The 17,503-nt window shown below is 47.0% G+C and overlaps 1 protein-coding gene across 1 annotated transcript in view; it reads right to left on the bottom strand.

Moving 5' to 3' along the window:
* Window positions 1-17,503, bottom strand: part of NFXL1 (nuclear transcription factor, X-box binding like 1) — a 624,964-nt gene that overhangs the window by 114,453 nt on the left and 493,008 nt on the right. The window contains exon 19 of the mRNA XM_078678225.1: window positions 5,002-5,071. Within this exon, the coding sequence (XP_078534351.1) occupies window positions 5,002-5,071 (70 nt within the window). The remainder of the gene's footprint in view (window positions 1-5,001; window positions 5,072-17,503) is intronic.

The raw sequence follows: 17,503 nt of genomic DNA, 5'->3' as shown, positions 1-17,503 counted from the left end.
AGACTTAAGACCCAGACCCGTCCGGGTACCCACGCAATTCTTAGTGAACCTGGCCACTTTCGCCTTGAAAAAAAACTATTTTTGTTTCGGAAATGACTTCTACCTTCAAACGAAAGGAGTCGCCATGGGCTGTCCCTTTGCCCCGGAGTTGGCAGTATTATTCATGTCACTTTACGAGGATAAATACATCCACAATAATAACCCCTTCAAAGACCACATCGCCACTTGGTGGCGTTTTATTGATGACGTCTTCATGATTTGGACTGGGGGTGAAGAAGCCCTCATGTCGTTTCACAATTGGCTCAATACCAGAACACTGGACATACAATTTAGCATAGCTCACTCAGCTAAAAAAATTGCTTTTCTGGATGTTGAAGTCTTTCCACTGGCAGGAACATTGGCCACATCCCTTTTTACGAAGCCCACTGACAGAAACAAGGCCCTATTATTCTCCAGCAATCACCCGCGGAGTCTCAAAGAAAATTTGCCATACGGGCAATTTCTACGAATTCGTAGAAATTGCACCTCAAACGAGGACTATAAACTACATGCTGAAAACCTTGTTTCTAAACTGTGCGACAGGGGTTACCCCAAAAAACTGGTCCGGAACTCTATGAAAAGAGCCAGATGGACCCCGAGGGATAGTTTGTTAGAAAGAAAAAACAAACCAGTCTCAAACAGACAAGTTTGTGTTACCACCTACTGCCCCAATGCCAATAAGCTAAAAAAGATCATCAACCAAAATTGGCACCTGGTAAAAAATCTGGATACCAGCCTGCAAAATCCTCCGCTGTTCGCTTTCAGGAAAGAAAATAGCGTGGCCAACCACGTAGTAAGAGCTGGTATAAAACCTAACACACTACCGTCCTTAAGACAGATGATGGGATTCCCCCCGATTACAGGCCACCATAAGTGTGGGACGTGTCTTTGTTGTGAATTAACCATCGAAGGATCACTATTCCAACATCAGGGCATTTCATGGAAACATGACAACTTTAGCAATTGCAAAACGAAATATGTAGTATATGGCATCATCTGTCCGTGCGGCTTACTTTACATCGGTAAGACCAACCAGGAAATCCGCACTCGAATTACTCAACACAAATCCAGGATAAAGAATGGAACTGAAAATGCTCCATTGGTAAATCATTGGAAACGTTGCAACCATTCCCTGAGTGACATCAAATGGACAGTGATTTCTCGTATTGAAAGAGATCCACGAGGAGGAGATATGGATCAAAAACTTTCAAGAAGAGAGGCCTATCTAATTGTCAAATTCGACACAGCAGTGAGAGGGCTCAATGAAATATCGGAGATATACAAATTATGAGAGGAAACCTGTATAAACTACAGCCACCTTTTTTGTTGACAGCACGCATGCGCCATTAAGCACCACATATAGAGGAGCCGCAGCCACTATACATCACTCCACGCATGCGCGAGAGACTAGTGCTATTGGAGACGCCGGCGATTCTTTCAAACGGACCTTTGGCTCTTGTTCCGGTAAGCAGTACCCCATCCAGCGGGCACGGCAAAGACGTATGCTTCCACACTTTGAATACTGGCCCATGAAACCTTTTATATTGTTCTCTTTTTTCAGTCAGTGACTGGAAACTAACGAAGATTGAACCTGATTATCCCGCGACCGAGCGTTTGGACGCGACCGTCCATGATCTCCCGGTAAGAATTCCAGCCCAGCATTAGTTTACAAGCTTAACCTTGCGCCATCGACCCACACCAATAGTATATCGTCTCCCCCCAGGCCATTCAAAGTCTACCCGCCGCATCGTTTACAACTTGGATTTTCTACCAACTCAGCTGCCGCACACTATTTAAGGTAAATGGTTTGTCTCTTATCTTGCATTCAAAAACTGCTGACAAACACTCCCCTTCACTTATGTAGTCCTTATTGTTTCGTTGTTACACAGGTGATACACCTTTCCCTCGGATTTTCTCCGCTAGTGGTAAGCTTTTGGAACCTTTGTGGTTCTGCTCTCCAGCTTCTTGTTGTTTTAACTCTTTTTTTAAATATATACACTATAGAATTTTCTTCTCTTTCCTTCTAGAGCCACCTGGCCCTGATGAAAATCCCTCCCAACCCATAGGGATTTGAAACGCGTAGGCCCCTGTATATCCAGTGTCTGCTTTCTTTCTTGATCCTTCCCGTAGTGTGACAAGATTGTCATACTACCGGTCAAAAATTATTGGATATATTGCTTTTGATTGCATATTTGATTTTGCTGATTTATTTGATTTATACCTGCATAACCATTGTAAAAATTGTATAGATAATTGTATATATTGTAGCAGACCTAATACTCTGCTCGGTTACTTATTCGTATTTAACCAGGTGGAGTATTTGTAGATGTATGTTGTATGAATGATGAAGGTTGATTGTGATATGAATGAACTTGATATGTATGTTGGATTTTAACTCTTTCACTGGTTTTTTGTCCATAATATTTTCTCTTGGTGTGCAAAAACTGTATTTTCTGTTCAATTGTATATGATTAAGACATATATAACCCCTTTTTTTCTTTGACCTAGACGTTAAAATAAAATAGCAATTTACAAGCACATTCCAGTTTTGAAGAATCTTCTTTTCTGGTTGTCAAATCCCTTTGAAATTATTCTCAGTATAGGCACTTGTTCTTTGTTGGTTATAAACTGGCCCAGCCTTGCTGATTTAGGGCCAACCCCACCTGTCTCCCGGATTAATTACTTGGCCATTAATACGTATCTCACAGGATACTAGATAGTGATCAGACCAAATACATGGGGCTACCTATTTCAATGTCACATTTGGGTCTGAAGTCCACACCAGGTCGAGGGTATGCCCTTTGATGTGTGTGGGAACCTTCACAAGTTGTTTAAAGCTTAGCGCTGACATCAAAGTGTCCAAATGGCGCATAGGTAGATCCCAATGGGGATTATCCCAGTGCAGATTAAAGTCTCCTGTGATTAGGATTTTTGTAGAACGAGTGCATAGGTCTGATATAATGGGGCCAAATAGGTCCTGGAACGTTGGGGTGGCATTGGGCGGGCGATAGACCACTAGCACCACCCAACATGTGTTATTTACTGTGACTTTCACCCCGAGTAGATCAGCCAGATCGACTGTCTCTGATAGCAGTATTTCCACTGACAAACCCTTTTTAAATATCACAGCTACTCCTCCCCCCGTGTATTTCCTGGGCGGTTATGCCATAAGGCGTCATAGCCGCTGGGGAGAGCGGCAATGATGTCTGGCGTCGAGCTCTCACCCATCCAGGTCTCTGTTAAGGTCAATATATCAATGTCATTGTCTTGCAGCATATTATAGACCTCAGCGTGGTGACAATGGAGTGAGCGGGTGTTTAGGCTCGCTATTTCCAATGAGGAGTATACTTTTGAAGGGGTCACATTATGGAAGCTACATATGGCATGTTTTTGGAGTATCAACAAGATGTCACTATCCAAGCGTACCTCACCTTTATCCAAGCTACGCAATTCCTCTGAGGAGTGGGAGCGCAATTGGCCAGAAGTCCCCGCCCCCGGGCCCGTCCGTGCGCGGACGGGCGCAGACGGGCTGGACTCTGGCGTGACTCCGGCGGTGCTTCGGCGAGCCCGCTGCGCGTTAGCATGGCAGCCTTAAGTACTGGTCTAGCGTCCTTCTGACGACTAGACCGCCCCGATCCTAGCACTCACCCAAGATGTCCGCCGTTCTGGCGGTGTGGTGCGCTTTCAATGGCTGGGACCCACTCTAAACGCGGTGATAGACCAAATTAATGTGCGGGTATGCGGCTGTGACAAATTCAATTTTAAAACCAAGGTCAAAGTGACTAAATCAATTTAAACAGAACAGACAAAACAGGGTTTTTTTAAAAAGTGCAATAATGCTCCTGGTGAGCGCGCTGTCTCGAACAGTTGGTAGAGCTCCTCTGTGTTGTCCAAGAGGCAATTTCCTAAGTCTTTCAAAATCCCACTTCCTCCACAGAGAGATCTCTCCATACATTAGATGGCAGGAGAGTTATTATGTTTTATCAAAACATAACAAAATATAACAAAATATAATGAAATTCAAACAACTATTTGTGAATTATAGTCCCTTGCACACAGGACTAGCCACTTCCAAACACTCACTGTCCAGATTAATAATTTCTTGCACTTTTATGCTACCAAAAAACAATTTTCTGTCCAACCAAGGGCTCATTCTACCAGAGTAGCCTTTTCTAATAAAAGGTGAGGATGAAATACATATATTCTTGGAAAACGTGCTCCAGGTTCCCGCATGTGGGCAAAACTATTCATTATCAATGGAGATCCCCTGAAGGAGAATATTGGGCCACGTTCTATCAGCGTATTAAACCTACAAACACCTTAAGAGAAATCCTTGACTGTTCACATAAACTAGCACCAGAGAGTCATGAGTACAAACAGAATACTTGGTTAGGCACCTGGAGTGTACTTGGCCTTTGAAAAAGGGGGGTAAAGTGTGCCGTCCATATACCGGCAGCCTCTGGCTGCCCCCGGGTTTGGATGAAACGGTTTAAGGAAGATCCCAATAAAATAAATGAAGATTCGTTTATCATACAGAGAGATCTATATCTGGAGATATGGTGACTACTAGTTCTTGCACATTAAATTCTAATATTTAAATGATGAACATGTGGAAGATATGCATGTGATTATCTCTGCCTTTAAAATGAGGCCATTATTATCTGTTGCCCCCTGTATTCCTAGATATGCAGGACAAACCTTAATAAAAAAGTGAAAATCAAGCAATATATCTGCTTCTTGTACTTTTGTTTCGTCATTGCAGCTACCAACAATATAGCTACCAAGTTTTAGCATATGTTTTCCGCATTATAGTCAACGAGGAACATTCCAACTTAAAACACATTCTTACAAGTTGAGTCAGTTATTGATGTTTTCTGTTATTTGGGATCTATTGTATCATAGATGGTAATTTAAGTAAGCATGACTGTTAATACAGTCCCATTTAAATGAATAAAAACGTACCTCTTTAGGACACTGATTCTTACAGGAACTTAGCATATCCTTCTGTTCTCCTGCGGCAGCAACCATTGTCCTAATTAAAGAAAACACACACACAATGCACTTAATAAAGGTGCCCGTTGAATAACATTAGATTATGCTAGAAACTGAAATCATTAAGGCATTCAATACTATATAATGCATTACATTCTTACTTAAGAACTATAGATGCTAAAGTAAAGTAAAAATGCATTTCTTCACAGCGACAAATGAATGCTCCATCATTTTTCACTTATTTCCAGCACCGCAAATGCAGCAGATTACTAGTGTCTTCTGATGCTTCAGTAAAACGAGGTTGTGAAAGTGTATTGCTACAGACCACACCAGATTACTATGCTGGTGAAAACGAACAAAGGGCGCATGTAGTCTAGCTTTTGGAGTTTGTTAGAAATGGGATCTCTAGTTGGCTAAGGCTTGTGCCAAAGCCAAGCAGAGACCACCACTCTAGTCAGGGCAAGGGAGTTACACGCCGATGATAACCCCAGCTCACCCACTTGGTATCTCGGCACGAGCAGTCAGGCTTATCCCAGAGGCAACGTTTAAAGCGTTTGCGCAACACACTCACTCAGCAGCAACACACTAGGCACACCACAAAAGGAACTCCACACAAGGGTATATATAACAATAGCCTTTGTATTATGATAAACACATTAGCATAGTAATCACACCATATACACTGTGCCACCTGGCACTAGGCAATATTTACAGGGGATCATATACACCTGACAGGGTCAATTGGGCCACTGTCAGAACCATCACAAGCACAAATAGTAAATGTAGAACTAATAATAAATATAGAACACAACCAGTAATTACTGGCAAAATACTGTACTCAGCATCATCTCCTGCAACATAAATCATATTATGCAAGCAGCATCACATTAGGCGTGAAATACATTCTGCGCCAACCTCATAAGCATAAACGCATTATGCAGTAACCTCATAAGTCTAAACGCATTAGACAATAACCTCACACATAAGCACATTATGTATAAATCACGGTGCATAAATTACAGGACATAAATCACATTTCCTGACCACCACATAAATCACATTATGGTCTGGCGCCCTATTAATCTCTCAGTCTCCCTGGCCAACTGGCCTTCTTGGAGGGCTCAAATGCCCTATGTCCACAATGTCAGGGCGGCTGCCAATGCAGTGCAGTCTCAAAGTGCGCAATTGCGCAGACCTAAACGATGCAGCTGTCACTAAGTGCTGTACAGCTGGAAATCAAATAATGGCCCTGGCACCACTGTGCCCTCTCTTGTCCCACTCAGCGACTTCTATGCCAATCTGCCCAAAACGTTGCAGCTGCCCGCGCTGGTGCGGAGCAGCTGGGAAGAAAGTAAAGGGGCCTGGCACCACAGTGCCTCCCCTGTACCACTCAGGGACTTCGTAAAACAGATTGTGCCCACGTTGCAGCTGCCCGCTACGGTGGTGCAGCTGTGAACAAATACAGGGGCCCTGGCACGGTGCTCTGGACTGGCACTAACCCCACCGAGTGACGAGAAATGCCCCCAAGCCCCCGCCCCCACGGGGACTTTGTAAAACGATGTGGCCACGTTGGAGCGGCCCGCTCTCTGGCGGATCCGCTCAGTTCACCAAGACAAGCACGGGCACCTCGGTGCACTCTGGACCCCGCGGGGGCCCTATGAACCGATGTATCCCAAAAACTAACTTTGTACTGGCACTCATAGTCCCTGAGACGCCCCATTCACTGGGCTCCCCCGTGTGCCCCCTGCAGTCCCCCACTCACCGGGCTGGTGTGGGGAGGCTTTCCTGCCACTCAAGATGACGGGGCTGCCACTGTAGACCCCAACGACAGACAGGCGGTGGCCCCACTCACAGGGCTGCTGCGTGCAGACTCTGTTTCCCCTTTTCGCGCTGCTGACACCGCGGGGCTCTCTCTTGCACACGGGACCTCCGCTTCGCCGTCAGCCTGCTCAGGAGAATCCCCACTCCTTGGGGACTCTCTCTCCTCCCTTCACCCGGGTCCCCTCCTGGGACACGGGACTTCGCCACAGAGCTTGTGGAGGCGAGGAAGGCTCCCGTCCTCCTCTTTGCAGGCAGGCCAGCTTTCCCTCTCTTCCGGCCAAACTTCCTCGGACAGGCCCCGCCCACAGTCAGGCGCGGGTGCCTGACTTCCCGGAGGTGATTCTCCTTTGGCGATAGTGCGGGGTGGGCACCCGCAAGTTAAATATACACATAAGCGGTAGGGCACCCGCATAGCACGAAAAGAACGCGGGGTGGGCACCTGCCACTTCCAGCATCACAGGGGGAATCCCTATGCCGGGGGATTTCCTCTCTCTCTCTCTCTCTCTCTCTCCCTCCCTCTTCCTCTTCAAAGCCCATGCGCTCCTCTCCCCTGGCATGATATCGTGCTTCTAGGGCGCAAAGAGCCATAGTTTCAAAAGCAAAAGTCCTTAGAAATCAAGGGGGCAATGCAGGGCCCAGGGAGACAAGCCCTCATGGCAGTTCCTCCTTGGCCCAGCAGCAGCATGCCCCAGCAAGGTCAGGAACAGCACAGCATCATGGAAGAGAACAAAATCATGGGGTCACAGCCCCTCTACTTATACCACACAATCTCTTTTTCTGCAGCGCAGGGCTTGGGGAACCAGATGCAACTGGTTCAGGGGGGATTTGGAGCACTTTGTTTTCCAAGCTCCTCTTCCCCTTTGTCTGCTGGGGGCTAGGTGATGAGACACACCACAAGGGGCGGAGCCAGCATTTGCTAGGGCAGGCACCATCCTATTCAGTCAGGGGATTACCCCTCCCACTACTCCTAGCCCAGATGTCCAATTCATCCCAGCGCTGACTCACCCTGCCCCTTCTGGAGCCACACACACTTCCCAGCCCCTGTCACTCACAAGCCAGACATGCAATTCACATCAGGCAGGCAGACACATAGCACACAGAAATGCCAACTTCTAAAAGTGGCATTTCTAAAATAACCACAATAAATCTGCACACACCATTGTGCAGCATTTATTCTCACAATTTCAAACATAATAAATTTGACCACCCTGCTCCTCCCATACCATGAATTACCAATGACACACACTGATCAGGGAATCCCAATGCATTCCTATGGGAGGGCAGGCCAATCCCTGCAAGGTAACACAGATTGCGCATGCACTTTACACTGGCCCACAGTGCTAAAGTGCCCAGAGGCCTAAAACCACCAATACCATGTCAGAAATAAGGCGGGAGAAAGGCAAAAACTTTAGGGATGACCCTGCAAAAAGGGCCAAGTTCAACAGGGTTTATATTTCACAGCTCATCACTCTGTAGAATGTCTTTGTAAGAAATCTGGTTACTGGCTGAGGAGAGTGAACCCCTATTCAAGCAGCAGCCACAGTTCTTGTTAGGATAAAGTCACCAGCAACCCCAAATTAACCTGTGCTTAACCCTCTGGGAGCTCGACACAAAAGCAGTCGGGCACTGCGTAAAGTATTTATGCAGCACTAAATCCCTCACCAATTTAGAAAAATAGAGTAACATTTAATAAATTTGAGATGAAAACAAGAAAAATCCAATCAGTAGAACAGGAGACATGCAATTTTAAAGATTTAAGGTAGGTATAGCGCCTAAATGCACAAAACGCCACTCACTGTTATATGGTTGTGCAAGACTGAGTGAAAGTCACAAGTTCAGGGTGACTGCAATGGAGGATATAGGGGGCCAGGTAGGTCTCTCTAAAAGAGTTGCCTTCAAAGGTCCAGCACGAAGAGTTCCGTTTGCAGCAGAGAGGGCCTCAAGGAGCAGGGAGAGAATTGTGGATGTTAGTCGATGAAGCGCGAAGATCCTGTCAGGCATCTCAGATGGCTGCTGATGGGGATTTTGCAGGCTTTTGATGCTGTAGTGCGAAGTGCAGATCTTGCGTTGCCGGGCATTGCTGGTGGTCGCTGTGGCAAACAACCCAGAACGTTCTCCTTTTCCTGGCGACAGAGTTCAACTGATGCCATACTAAGGGTTCAGGACATTAGGGGCACCTCTTGGAGATCATTATATCACCCTAGCATAGACTAGAAGGGTTCAGGCGGGTTCAGGCAGGTCAAGTTGAAGGTCAGCTGGACAGATGAAGGGAGGCCTCTGGAGCATATTATGACCCGGTAGATCAGAACAGGAGGTTAGTCAGCTGACCCTTGGAGCCACTTCAGCCTGGGATGAAGGGTGCAGGTCCAGTCTTCCTTCTCAGCAAGTAGGGCAGCCTTGCAGTGGAGTAGCAGGGCAGCAGGATAGCAGACCTTTCGATAGCAAAGCAGCACAGTAGTCCTTCTTCCGTAGTATCCACAGGTGTACTAAAGAGCTGGGTATGAGGGTCCAATATTAATAATTGATTGGTGCCAGCTTTGAAGTAGAAGAAGGTCCTGAAGGTCCCCCCGCCCCTCAGAGGTGTTTGGAATTTCCTGCCTTCCTGCTCTGGCCCAAGCTTGTCAGGGCGCATATAAGACTAGTGTCAATCCCTTTGTGAATGTGCTCAGGCAGAGGCTTTGTGAGGTGCAAGTGTAGTAGATGGCAGCTCCGCCCCCTATTAAGTCAGAGATGACTCATCCAGCCAACACCTATTCCCCCTTCGTCTAATTATCTTTGGAGCAATACACAAAGACAACTTCCCGCTACAGCTAGTTATGTGTGCCAGGATACAGGCACCAGGAACCAATTGGTTAGGACAGGAAAATGCCAACTTTCTAAAAGTGACACACTAAAGTATACCATAAAAAGTATACAAAAAAGTGATGAATGGAATGCTTGAATTAATCTCAGCCCCTGGTAATTACCCAGGCTGCATCCCAATCCATTGTTATTTTGCACACCATGTCACCTCAGTTCGGACCCAACTATTTGCAAATCAGTCTTGGCCCTGCTCCAATCGGAACAGTCCAGCCCAAACTGCCAAGCCAGGTCCTCCTTAAACCAGAACACAAGCAACCCAGGCCCGGTTTGCCATGCTAATGGGCTCATCAGCTGGGTACAGCTTGGTTCCAATGACACAGTGTGGACAGGATTCACATCTGGGCATACCCGTCCCACTTAGGGAGATACACTAAAGAATACAAAAAAGTGATGGATGGATTGGTTGAATTAACCTCAGCCACTGGTAATTATTCAGGCAGTATTCCAATCCAGTGTTATTTTGCACACCATGTGATCTCAGTATGGACCCAGCTATATGCAAATCAGTTTTTACCCTGCTCCAATCTGAACAGTCCAGTAGCATTTTCAGAACTGTGACTTACAAACCAACTTTACCATTAAAGAGGGTTGTACATTATATAATTCTTTAGACACCAAACTCAACATTCCTACTTGCTCCCAAGTGAAAGTTAGCATTTATTAAATTTAATAAAATGACCGAATGTTATCGTGTAGGAGAGGTTGGCCTTGTAATAGTGAAACACAAATGTAAGAGTTTTTCACTACCAGGACATGTAAAACAAAGTACATGTCCAACATTATAAATACATCACAATCTGCCCTCTGAGTTGCTTAGAGCCTACCTTAGGGGTTACTTATATGATTTAAAAAAGAAGATTTGGGTCTGGAAAAAGGTTTATTTTGTCAGGTCCAAATGACAGTTTAACACTGCACACACTGGCTGTAAATGCAGTCCTGAGACATGTTTAAAGGGACTACTTAAGTGGGTGGCAAGATAAGTGCTGCGGCCGCACTAGTAACATTTAATTTACAGGCCCTGGGGACATGTGGTACCACTTTACTAGTAAATTAAATGTGCCAACTGTTTGTAAGCCAATTTCACTATGTTTAAAGGAGAAAGCACAAGCACTTTACCACTGGTTAGCAGTGATATAGTGCAGCCAGTGTTATAGTAATATAGCGCAGAGTCTCCTAAAAGCCAACACTAAAGGGTTCAGAAAACAGGATGGTGAAGACCAAATGTTTGGGGATGCAGAAAGGGCCATGTCCAACAGTCTTCTTTTTCTGGGTCAAACCTCTTTCCCTACATGGATGCTGGCACATCATGATTTATTAATGCATTTCATATTATCAATCGACATTACTTTTAATACGACTGATAACTTGGTCCTTTCAATGTCTTTTCCTTGAATATGGTATTTCATTTCTTGTTGCTGTCTGCATTTTCTTATGTACATTTCTAAATAATGCTATTAGGTAGCAGATTTTTACTTAATGCTATACGTTTACTCTGCATATTTAATTTGATATAAAATAGCATTACATTGCACAATGTAATTACGGTTCAACTTCAAATGCGTTTTGCCTATTTACTCGTGATGATGGACTTTAAAAGCATGTCTAAAATATTATGCACGGTCTACAACAGCAAGACTCTTATGAAGTGCCTCACCTCCATTCTTAACCTTAAGAGCCTTATAAGTCCAAATGTTCCAGTATCCTCTTTAGATTCAGCTAGTGAGGCATGTTCCACTACAGTGTGGTTTTCCCTTCAATATTGACATAGGATGCAAATCACTGCTGTTCATGTATTATCTAAGTGGTGCAATGGACTATAGATTACATCTCCCCGGCTGTCTTCATACAAGACTCGTAAATATCAGTTGACCTCCCAGAATTAAATAAAGAATAAAAAAACTTACTCTTTTTAGACGCTACTGAGACCCCCAGGCCCCAATATTATTATTCCTAATATTTCCTTGTAAGGAAAAGAGTGAAACTGTACTACAATAGATGATTAATATTTTGAATTTTTTTTATTTAAGAAGTTTTCTATAGCGCTGGCCTGACCCTAGGGTATCGGAGCGCTTTACAGCAGATACTAGCAGATAATCACCAGATACATAGCAGCGGGTCACCATATACAAAAAAGAAGGGCGACATGTTAATAGAACAACGCACAATTATGGCACCAGCTGGAATGAATTGAGCATCCTGGGTCTACACTAAGATCCTGGCACCAGTGGTTGCTTTTCTGCACTTTCAGAAGGTCCATTGTTTCGCCTAATTGGATGACTATCATAAACTAGCTTTATCAATACATGTAGAAAAGCCTAGCCCACCTTAACCGTCTGGATACATGTCTGAGAATTCAGACACCTTGTATCTGGATTGTCCTTTATGTCAAGCCCTACCTTTGCCCTCTGTATAGCCTGGCCAAGCTTGTGCTGGTTCACCCATGTATAGTCTCAACTACAATATGCAAAGAGCATGATCAAAACCTTCTTGTGGGATGCCTCTTGTATGGATGCAAACTTGCAAACAACTATTATGGTTGACCGATAACAGTTGTGATGGCAGTTAGAGGTGGGTATACAGAGGATTTCGCCATCAGTTATTTGAGACACTGAGATCAGTCCCTCCACATAAACATAATGAACGTGAAAGCACTTTTTTAGAGCTAAAACCTTTCTTTTTAGTAGCCAAACCCTGAGAGCTGATGAGTCACACAGACAATGCCACAGCCACCAAAAAGTGATAGAAATGGGGTCCTTAGAAGTCTGCAGGTGGGCAATAAAGTTGTTGGGTGGACCATCAACAACTCCGCAAAAAGACATATGACAGTTCCAGTGCACATGTTCCCTCTAGTTAGGTGCCTCACAGTCTCCTGAGAGTGGTTCTGGCTAATTTCGCGCACAGATTCCGCAGTCTTAGCATACTGCCATTCACAGCTCCTTTCTTCCTAGTTGCAATACTTTCGGCGAGGCACATTAGTGAACTTCAGGCCCATGCAACTCTGAAAGAATATCCATGTTCAATCGGGACAAAGTGGCGCTCATAACTAATCCAACAGTTGCCCTCAATGTGTCACCAGTTTCCGCTGAATAAGGGGATAAGTCTTCGAACATTTGTTGCACACACCATTGGTGCATGGATGAGAAAATAGTTCACAAACTAAATGGCAGGTAGCTCTAGTGTTTTAAGTGGATACAATCCGAGCTCTACATTCTCTAGCTCAAATACTAGTTACTTTTAAAAGAAGTGTTGGCAGCGCAGGTGTGACTAAGACCACCGATGCCAGATGGATCACATCCTGTGTCTCCTATTATACTGTGCTTGCGACAGCCCTCCAAATCATGCCTGAGCAAGCTCCAGGAGAGCTTCCAGACAAAAATGTAGGCAAGTAAGGCGGGCTACACTAAGCGATGAACAATTTGGACAGGATGTTCAATGTATCTTTCTTTTAGGGCTAAACTGTCTTGATGATGCTTTCTCATCCTCCCTTTGACGTTTTAATCAAAGACGTGTTATGGGAATAAGCCCTGATACTGGAGAACCATAATATTACCATTATGGGGACTCAACTATTCCTAGAACATAGGCTCAATCATGTTATCAACATCCTCCCGTGAGGAGGAGGAGCTTAGCGCGCACCCAAGATGGTCGCGTGAGCTCAGAGCTCCCGGACCCTCGCCACCTCCACCGACTATCCTGCACCTTATCCTGATTTGGACGACGGGCTTTTGTGGTCGTGACCCTGCTGATCATTTCCTCGTTTCCGCATTTCGTCTAGGCTCCCGGGAGCCGGAAATATGGACTTTTTAACATTTTCGGCCTGCTCCATGGTACTGCCCCGGGCTTGATTTCCCTGCCAGCCGGGTGGTAATTGAATAACAACGGCATGTGTGACTCTCCCCTGCCCGGTCTTCAACTTTCGGTTTCGATTCTTGTGCCTCCACCTCATGGACTCTGCCTTGGTCGCCTAGGTGATTTGCTCCTATCACATTGCCCCCAGTTGCTTGGCGATCCTGAATTTCACTGCTTCTTGACTGGTGGCTGGCCTTTATCGATTCTCCGAATTGCTGAGGGCGCTTCGAGTGTAGCCATTTTCACTAGGTCTCAGAATACCCTTCGGGGCGCACAACCCAAAATGGCCACCAAGCCCGAGGGAGAAAGACGCAAGACCAGACCGGCAGCTCGAGGAGGCTCTGTGCAGTCCAACGTCATGGATCGATACACCCTCACTAAGGGCTCTCCAGGCGGACCGCTCAAACCCCCGGCCAACCTTGGGGACGACTCCCTGTTAGATGGAGATCTGTCGTTGAAAGACATCATGGGCGCCATTAATGGGACGAAGGCCACGCTAGGACAGCAATACGAGGCCCTGACCCATAAATTAGACACAGTTGCCATAGATGTTACCCTGATCAGGGCGGACCTTGCGAAGACTAACGAGAAGGTCAAATCCCTAGATCTGAAGACATCTAGCCTTCTTACCGACGTCTCCGAATTACAGACTGAAGTCGGTAACCTGAGGTCCGCCCGTGACTACCTCTCAAGACGCCTGGATGATTTTGAAGGCCGCGCTCGACGGAACAACATCCGACTGGTCGGGGTCCCGGAGACGGCGGAATCGTCATCGGTGGACCTACTAGTGGAGGACCTTGTCCTGAACCACCTAGCGCCCAAGGGCCTTAGCAAGTTTTTTGCAGTAGAACGGGCCCACCGTATCCCGGGTGGCCCGCCTAAGCTTGGAGCTTCTCCGCGCCCCATTATCGCGCGGATCTTTAACTTTCGTGACAGAGACGTGATCCTACAGGCTTCCCGCACGTCGGGCCCTACGGCTTATGAGAATGCCGCGGTTAACTTCTACCCGGACTTCACCCAGCAGGTCCAGAAGCAGCGCCTTGGATTCCAGGGGGTGAAGAGGAGACTGCGGGACAGAGACATGAAATATGCCATGCTTTTCCCGGCTCGACTGCGTGTGGTCTACAATGATAGAACATTTTTCTTTGATCATCCTGGAGCAGCCAGTGACTGGCTGGACTCTCAGCCCCCTCGAGAACAATTTGACCGTCCTGATCACTCCGATGGTGCGGAGGGCGGCCCGGTGGAGCAGGAATGAGGAGCGAAATCGGCTCCTGGACCAACGTGTTGACTTTCGGCAGTGGTTTGATGCTACGCGACTATTGTTTGCTACTGTGTTGTCTGAACGGGGTGTGGGCGGGGGTCGGGTGAATCTTCCTCCTCTGGGGTTCTTTTCGTAGATTAGTTGTATACTAGGGCGACAGGCACACTGCAAGTTGGGGTGGCTTTTGAGTCTTACGCAGGGGTGCGGGGTGGGGGGTATGATGATGTTTTGGGGGGTTGAGGGGTTTCGGTTTCTGTTTCATTGTTTTCTTCAAGGCACTGTACTGATGATCTTCTGTATTTACGTGTTGCGTTGGGGGTGGGGGGGACCTTGGGGTGGCCTGTGGGATGGGGGATAGGGGACTACGTATACTGTGTTGGAACGTCAATGGGTTGGGTGATAGAATTAAGAGGGGGGTGGTTTTGCAGTTGCTGCGGCGCCTGTCTCCGGATGTGGTTTTGCTTCAGGAGACGCATCTGCTTGGCAACACGTGCCATGCAATGAATAGGCGTGGCTATCGTCTCATTGCACACTCAGGTTTCACTTCTGGCTCCAGGGGGGTGGGTATTATGGTTCGGACCTCCCTCCCTCTTGCTGTGGACGATATTATACTTGATGATAGAGGGCGGTACGCCGCCATTGTTATGCGCTGGGAGGGGAGGGTGATCACTTTGTTTTCGGTCTATATACCGCCAGTTATCGCACAATCTCAATCCTGGCTGGGGGACTTCCTGGAGGCGCTGGGGTTGGCTGATTGCTGGCGTTTACATCATCATCCTGGGCAACGCCAGTATACCTTCCACTCTGGGGCCCACGGTAGCCTTTCGAGACTTGATTATGTACTGATGCCCTCCTCTCAGGCTTCCCTTATAGGGGAGGTAAAACATCTAGCCAGGGGTATCTCGGATCATTCCCCGTTGTGGTTGGTTGTGAACGCACATCTAGGTTCGGAGGGTCGTCTCGCCCCGATTAACCCATGGTACCTCCGCGATCCTAAGATCAGGAAGGAACTCCTTGCAACGATCAATCACTACTTTGCTGACAACGTTGGTTCAGTGACCTCTTCTGTTTCTCTATGGGAAGCGTACAAAACTGTGATTCGAGGCCAGACCCTCTCATCGATTGGCAATGTTAAGAGATGTAAGCGGGAGGAGGTTGTCCGTCTTGAGACTGAAATTTCCACTCTTGAAAGGGAGTTGGATTCTGGGGTCTCCCCTGAGAAGCTGCACCTTCTGGACCTGAAACAGCTTGAATATAGAGCGCTGGTGACTGATGCTGCGAAAGAGATGGGTCGTGAACGGCAGGGGCGGCTGTATGATGTGGGTGATAAGGCTGGGAAATTGTTGGCTTGGTTGGATAGGAGAGAATGCGCGAGTCGGGTAGTTCCTGTTGTGGTTGATGAGAATGGTATGGATGTCACTGACCCAGCTGGGATCGTTACGCGATTTGCTGACCATTTTCGGGTGGTGTACTCCCCGGTGTCTGACCGACCGGAACGGGACTCCCACTTGCTTCTACGTCATATCTCGCTCCCATGCCTGTCTGATCCAGAGAGGGATCTGTTGGAAGCTCCGCCCACTGCGGATGAAATTGCGACCGCTATCCGCTCGATTCGCTCGGGGCGGGCCTCGGGCCCGAATGGACTCCCCATTGAGCTTTATAAGCTCTGTCCGGATGTATTGGCGCCATATCTCCGATCGATGTTCTTGGAGTCACTGGAAGAGGGGTATCTTCCTCCTGACCAGAGACTGGCCTCCATAGTAGTTATCCATAAGGAGGGTAAACCGCGTGATCGTTGTGAATCCTTCAGACCTATTTCCCTGATCAATGCTGAACCTAAGATCCTGGCCAAAGTCCTTGCTAATCGTCTGGTATCTGTTATAGGCGATCTGGTTCACCCGGACCAGTCCGGATTTATACCACACCGAAACACGGCACTTAACCTTCGGCGACTGCATGGAGTACTCGCGCGAGCGGGGACTCTGCGGGAGCCGGCCATCTTGGCGTCCTTGGACGCCACCATGGCGTTTGACACGATCGAGTGGCCTTATCTTTGGGCGGTCCTCAGTAAATTCGGTTTTGGACCCGCCTTTATTTGCTGGGTGCAATTGCTCTATGCTGAACCCTTGGTGGTGGTGGTGAATGGGCGTGCCTCGACCCCCTTTGCTCTTGGTAGGGGGACACGCCAGGGTTGTCCTCTGTCCCCGCTCTTGTTTGCCCTTGCTCTGGAGCCACTGGCGGCTTGGTTGAGATGGGAACCGTCCTTGAAGGGCATTAGATGGTCCCCGGAATTTGAGGATCGAATATCTCTGTACGCAGACGATATACTTTTGTATCTTACATCACCTCGTAAGTCGTTAATCGTCCTTTTTGACGTTTTGACTTCTTTTCATAAAAATTCCGGGCTAGTTATCAACTGGTCAAAATCCTGTATTTATGTTCTTTCCGGTGATGCTCCACTTCTGCCACGTGGCTGTCCCATCTCGGTGGCACTGGAGGGTTTTAGGTATCTGGGGATCTTTATTACCCTGGACCCCGTACTTCGTTATAAACGCAATCTGCTGCCCCCTCTCCAGCGCCTCCGTGCAGATGTTGGAACGTGGAGTAGGCTTCCTCTCTCTCCTCTGGGACGAGCAGCGTTGTTTAAGATGATGTCGCTCCCCTGATTTCTCTATG

The sequence above is a fragment of the Lissotriton helveticus genome, chromosome 2_2, assembly GCF_964261635.1.
Source record: "Lissotriton helveticus chromosome 2_2, aLisHel1.1, whole genome shotgun sequence".
Lineage (NCBI taxonomy): Eukaryota > Metazoa > Chordata > Amphibia > Caudata > Salamandridae > Lissotriton > Lissotriton helveticus.
Note: the sequence above shows the minus strand (reverse complement) of the source record. Positions and strands in the feature narration are given on the sequence as shown.